Raw genomic sequence first — 6,891 nt, 5'->3', positions numbered from 1 at the left:
ATGAGAACTTTAGTGTTCGTAGTTCTTGTTCACGTTGTCTTTCAAATAATATTTCTACCATCAAGTCAATGTACCAGACTACGTCCCAATGATGACAATTTAATTGAGCAAACGTGCAAGCAAACACCAAACTACAATCTTTGCATCTCTTCCCTTAAATCAGACCCTAAAAGTGCCACAGCAGATGTTGCAGGGCTAGCTCTCATAATGGTTAATGTACTAAACACCACGACAACTCAAACTCTAATCCACATCAATAGCCTTCTTCTTCAGAGCCCAAGAAACGAGGTTAAGGAAGCATTACTCTCTTGTGTTGAAGATTACAAGACTGGTGTTTTAACTGCTGATGTTCCAGAGTCTATTGAAGCTTTAACTAAGGGTAATCCTAAGTTTGCTGATCAAGGTACACAGGATGCTGCCAACGAGAGCAATTCTTGTGAAGAAGGTTTCTCAGGCAATTCACCGCTGACTGTCGAGAACACAAATATAAACAATGTCGCAAGAGTGGCTAATGCCATTGTCAAGCTATTGCTTTAAGTAGCTTTTATGCATTTCTCTATCTTTACTTTCAAATTTGAGAGAATAAGTATAATTACAAAACTCTTTATCTTTAAATAAGGTGATTGGTTGTTGTTGTTACTGATGTTTTTTATAAATTTGATAGCAACATTAGCCAACAGCCCAACGTTGTTAATTCCATTCTAGTGGGCATTCCAATTTGTCCTTTGAAGCATAATATTTTGTACAAGTCTATTTCGACATACTATTTGAGTCAAACAGTAAAATTTCAATAAAATTATATAAAACTAGTTGTGAAAATAAAGCCGGAAGCGTCTAGTCATGAAAACTGTTCAATCAAAACCTCCCGATTGCCTCCTTTAAACTGATCCTTTCACCCAAAATAGCATCATTTTGGTAACTTCAGAATATTTTATAAATAAAACTATTATCATTTAAAATTTTGAAAAGAAAAAAAAAAAAATCCTCAAAGCTCTTTATCTCTCTCACATCTCTGATCTCTCAGTCTCATGCCCAGCCATGGCCGAGATTCATGAGCTCCCCCACCATTGCTAGCAGCGGCTATCGCTGAGGCCACCACCCATAACATTCAGCGTTGATCGATGTGGTCTCCAATGGCCACCTCACCACCCTCAAACTCACCCCACTCCCACCGCCTGTTACATTCATTCGTCCATAACAACAACAACAACAACAGTGGGCTCAGTCAAACAGAGAAGGAATGAACGCTGATGTTGCTATTACTTAATCTAAGAGAGAGAGAGAGAGAGTGTAGGCTCAGTCAAATAGTGGTCTCTTTAAAAGTCCGGGTTGTCAAGTTCAAATTTTTGTGGTTTTGAGGTTGATTTTTTTTTGTTTTTTTGGGTGGTTTTGAGCTCCATGTCTGTTGTTTGCATTTTTCTGTTCTTCCCTTAATTTGTTCTAAAAAAAATTGTTTTGCATGTTTTTATATATTGATTGAATTTGTGTAGGAATATTTGTAAAGTTCCGATGAATCTGTGTATAGATTGGTTGGCAGCAGATGTTTTGATTTTTTTTCTTTTTTTTTTTGTGTTTTTGTAAATATTCAATTTTCTGATTACGTTTAGGCAAAGATTAACGAAGAATCTTATGATCCAAGTGCTATCAAGTATCAGAGTAATTCTACTGTACCCCCAAAAAGGGGGTACGGTAGCCATTAGTTTTTTCTTATATTTGACAGTTTTATCTTTATATTATGTCGTTCCAACATTATATGTGACAGTTCTTTTCTTACATTTGGTGGTTTTCTTATTTTTTTAATCACATTTAACGATTCCATCCTCACATTGTGCAGTTTCAACATTACATGTGACAGTTTTTTCTCACATTTGGTGGTTTTTTTTTTTTTTCCTCACATTTGGCGGTTCCATTCTCATATTGTATGGTTCCAACATCATATATAACCGTTCTTTTATCACATTAGATGGTTCCCTTACTTTTTTCTCACACTTAACGGTTTCATCATCACATTGTGCATTTCCAACATTACATGTGACATTTCTTTTCTCACATTTGGTGGTTCCCTTACTTTTTTTTTCTTACATTTGACGGTTCCATTCTCACATTGTGCAGTTCCAGCATCACATATGACAGTTCTTTTGTCACATTGGATGGTTCCCTTACTTTTAAATTTTCTTCACATTTGACGATTCTATCTTTACATTGTGCAATTCCAACATTACATGTGACAGTTCTTTTATCACATTTGGTAGTTCCCTTACTTTTTTCTCACATTTGACGATTCCATTCTCATATTGTGCATTTCCAACATCACATGTAACCATTTTTTTCCCCACATTTGGTGGTTCCCTTACTTTTTTTCTCATATTTGACGGTTTCATCCTCACATTGGGTAGTTTCCTTACTTTTTTCTCACACTTGACGGTTTCATTAACATTGTGCAGTTCTAACATCACATGTGACAGTTTTTTTCTCACATTTAGTGGTTCCCTTACTTTTTCTCACACTTTACGGTTCCATCCTCACATTGTGCAGTTTCAATATCACATGTGACAGTTCTTTTATCACATTTGATGATTCCCTTACTTTTTTTCACATTTGACGGTTCCATCCTTATGTTGTGCAATTCCAACATCACATGTGACAGCTCTTTTCTCACATTTAGTGGTTCCCATACTTTTTATTCTCACATTTGACAGCTTCATCCTCACATTGTGCAGTTTCAATATCACATGTGACAGTTCTTTTATCACATTTGGTGATTCCCTTACTTTTTTTTCACATTTGACGGTTCTATCCTTATATTGTGCAATTCCAACATCACATGTGACAGTTTTTTTTCTCACATTTGGTAGTTCCTTTACTCTCTTTTTTTCCTCACATTTGACAGTTTCATTCTCACATTATGTCGTTCCAACATCACATATGACAGTTCTTTTTTCACATTGGATGGTTCCCTTACTTTTTTCTCACATTTAACAGTTCCATCCTCACATTGTGCGGTTCCAATATTACATGTGACAGTTCTTTTATCACGTTTAGTAGTTTCCTTACTTTTTTTTCCTCACATTTTACAGTTCTATTCTCACATTGTACAATTCCAACATCACATATGATAGTTCTTTTCTCACATTTGGTGGTTCTCTTACTTTTTTCTCACATTTGATAGTTTCATCCTTACATTGTGTAGCTTCAATATCACATGTGACAGTTCTTTTATCACATTTGATGATTCTCTTACTTTTTTTTTTTCACATTTGACGGTTCTATCCTCACATTATTCAGTTCTAACATCACATGTGATAGTTCCTTTCTCACATTTAGTGGTCCCTTTACTTTTTTCTCACATTTGATGGTTCCATCCTCACATTATGCAGTTCCAACATCACATGTGACAGTTCTTTTCTCAAATTTGGTGGTTCCCTTACTTTTTTCCTCACATTTGACAGTTTCATCCTCACATGTGACTATACTTTTATCATATTCAGTGGTTCTTTTATTTTTTCTAACATTTGATGGTTCCATTCTCACATTGTGCAGTTCCAACATCACATGTGACAGTTCTTTTCTCACATTTGGTGGTTTCCTTACTTTTTTATCACATTTGACGGTTTCATCCTCACAACGTACAGTTTCAACATCACATGTGATAGTTTTTTCTCACATTTGACGATTCCATCCTCACATTATGCGGTTCCAACATCACATATGACAGTTTTTTTGTCACATTAGGTGGTTTCCTTACTTTTTTCTCACACTTGATGATTCCATTCTCACACTTGATGATTCCATTCTCACATTGTGTAGTTCCAACATTACATGTGACAGTTCTTTTCTCACATTTGATAGTTCCTTTACTTTTTTTTCTCACATTTGACGGCTTCATCCTCATATTGTGCGGTTCCAACATCACATATGATAGTTCTTTTGTCACATTGGATAGTTCCCTTACTTTTTTCTCACACTTGACGTTTCCATTCTCACATTGTGCAGTTCCAACATTACATATGACAGTTCTTTTATCACATTTAGTAGTTTTCTTACTTTTTTCTCACATTTTACGATTCCATTCTTATATTGTACAATTCCAATATCACATGTGACGGTTCTTGTCTTACATTTGGTAGTTCCCTTATTTTTTTCTCACATTTGACGGTTCCATCCTCACACTGTGTAACTTCAATATCACATGTAACAGTTCTTTTATCATATTTGGTGATTTCCTTACTTTTTTTTTCACATTTGATGGTTTCATCCTCACATTATGCAGTTCCAACATCACATGTGATAATTTTTTTCTCACATTTGGTGGTTCCTTTATTTTTTCTCACATTTGACGGTTCCATCCTCACATTGTGCAATTCCAACATCACATATGTTAGTTCTTTTCTCACATTTGGTGGTTCCCATACTTTTTTTTCACATTTAACAGTTTCATCATCACATTGTGCAGTACTATCACATATGACTGTACTTTTATCATATTCGGCGGTTCCTTTATTTTTTCTAACATTTAACGGTTTCATCATCACATTGTGTAGTTTCAATATCACATGTAACTTTTCTTTTGTCGCATTTGGTGGTTCCCTTACTTTTTTTTTATCACATTTGACGGTTCCATCATCACATTGTGCAGTTCCAACATTACATGTGACAGTTTTTTTCTCACATTTGGTGGTTCTTTTACTTTTTTTTCCCACATTTGATGGTTCTATCCTCACATTGTGCGGTTCTAATATCACATATGACTGTTCATTTGTCACATTGGATGGTTCCCTTACTTTTTTCTCACACTTAACAGTTTCATCCTCACATTGTGCATTTCTAACATCACATATGACAGTTTTTTTCTCACATTTAGTGGTTTCTTTACTTTTTTTCTCACATTTGACAGTTTCATTCTCACATTGCGCAGTTCCAACATCACATGTGACAGTTATTTTTTCACATTTGATGATTCCCTTACTTTTTTCTCACATTTGACGGTTCCATCCTCACATTATGCAGTACTAATATCACATGTAACTGTACTTTTGTCATATTTGACAGTTCCTTTATTTTTTCTAACATTTGATAGTTTCATCCTCACATTGTGTAGTTCAAATATCACATGTGACTTTTCTTTTGTCACATTTGGTTGTTCCCATATTTTTCTCACATTTGACAGTTCTATTATCATATTCGATAATACCAACATCATATTTGACAGTATTTTTGTCACATTTAGTAGTTCCCTTATTTTTTCTCTCACATTTGACTGTTCCATCATCACATTAGGTAGTACTAATATCATATATGACCATACTTTTACACTTGGTTCCACCATTGAAGTCACTTTTTTACTTACTTATTTCTTTATATATATGTTTGTAGCAAAAAATGAGGATGAAGATGACAATCCCACATTGGAATGGTTTAAAATACATATAGGGATGAAGACAAGTATATGTCAAAATTGATGGTTCCTTTTCTTTCTCACTGATTACCATAATACCCTGGAAACCTAACAAAAATGACCATAATACCCTTAGAACCTAAAAAATAACCGAAATAACCACGAAACCTAAAAAATGACCAGTAAACCCCTTAGAACCAAAAAAAAATGACTAAATGACCCTGAAACTTAAAAAAAGACCAAAATTACCATAAAACCTAAAAAATGACCGAATTAACGATGAAATCTAAAAAAGACCAAAATACCCTTAAAACCAAAAAAAAGACCGAAATTACCATAAAACCTAAAAAATAACCTTGAAACCTAAAACATGACCAAAATACCCTTAGAAAAGAAAATGACCGTAATGCCCCCTATACTTAGGGAATATCTAAAAATACCCTTAGAAACTTTAAAAAGACTGAAATACCCTTAGTACCTAAAAAGTGACCCCAAAAACCTTAGAAATGATTGAAATTCCCTCAAAGCCTAAAAAATGACCAAAATTCCCCTAATTCCCTTTGAAATTATCAAAATACCCTTAGAACCTACAAAATGATCAAAATACCCTTAGAACCTATAAAATGACTGTAATGCCCCTGAAATCTAAGAATGACCAAAATACCATTGAAAGTCTATCGAAGGTGACAGGTGTGAACCAGCCAAGGACTCTTCGACGGTTAAGCCAATATTTCTTCCAATGACTCACGTATGAAGAGTGGATGAATACCTTCCTTAACTTGGTGAAATTTGGTCATTTTTATAGAAAGTTTGGAGTGGGTTTACTTGTTGGGTGCCACTAGTATAATGGGAGATGGGCGGACTTAGTGGGGAGAATGGAGCGAATTTCGGGGAATTCACCCCATATTTGCTGGGTCTGAATTTATACATCTGTGTACTAAAAGATTTTATTTAAAATAATTGAAATTTCCATATTTAGTTTTGTTTTGCATTCTCCTATTTCAAAATATGATGTGCCAACATAAAAGGAAAATGCGTAATGTTCCAGTTTTATATAAATATTTATATCATTCTTATTTTTAAGGATTTTATGTGTAAAATTTGGCAGTTATGTGTAAAAAATTATACTTTAAAGTGAAAATATTATAATTTGATATAATTATGTTGGTTACAAGAGAGGGAGGGTGGCGGGGAGGGGGAAGAAAGTCGAGTAATTCTTATGTACTTCCGGAGCAAGGAGAATTATGATACTCTCTCCTCTCACATTCATGGTTAGGTTCACACATTAAATTCATGGTGGAGTCCGTCATGAATGTGAGAGGAGGGAGCACCATTTCTCTATACTCCGGGAGAAAGTAAGAATTTTTCGAGAAAGTCTGACTTTTGGGTTTCTTTTCCCATCGTGTTGCATTTTTTTTTTTTTTTGACAATCAAGAATATCCAGACCTCTTTGAATATCTGGCTATTCCTTTGGGTATGTGCAATCCCCTTGTTCC

General features: G+C 34.6%; 1 protein-coding gene across 1 annotated transcript; it reads left to right on the top strand.

The window, feature by feature from the left end:
• Nucleotides 1-537, top strand: LOC115949851 (cell wall / vacuolar inhibitor of fructosidase 1-like). Its single transcript, XM_031067120.1, has one exon. The coding sequence runs from the start codon at nucleotides 1-3 to the stop codon at nucleotides 535-537; it is 537 nt and encodes a 178-aa protein (XP_030922980.1).
• The last annotated feature ends 6,354 nt before the right edge of the window (nucleotides 538-6,891 follow it).

The sequence above is a fragment of the Quercus lobata genome, chromosome 6, assembly GCF_001633185.2.
Source record: "Quercus lobata isolate SW786 chromosome 6, ValleyOak3.0 Primary Assembly, whole genome shotgun sequence".
NCBI classification, from domain to species: Eukaryota; Viridiplantae; Streptophyta; class Magnoliopsida; order Fagales; family Fagaceae; genus Quercus; species Quercus lobata.
Note: the sequence above shows the minus strand (reverse complement) of the source record. Positions and strands in the feature narration are given on the sequence as shown.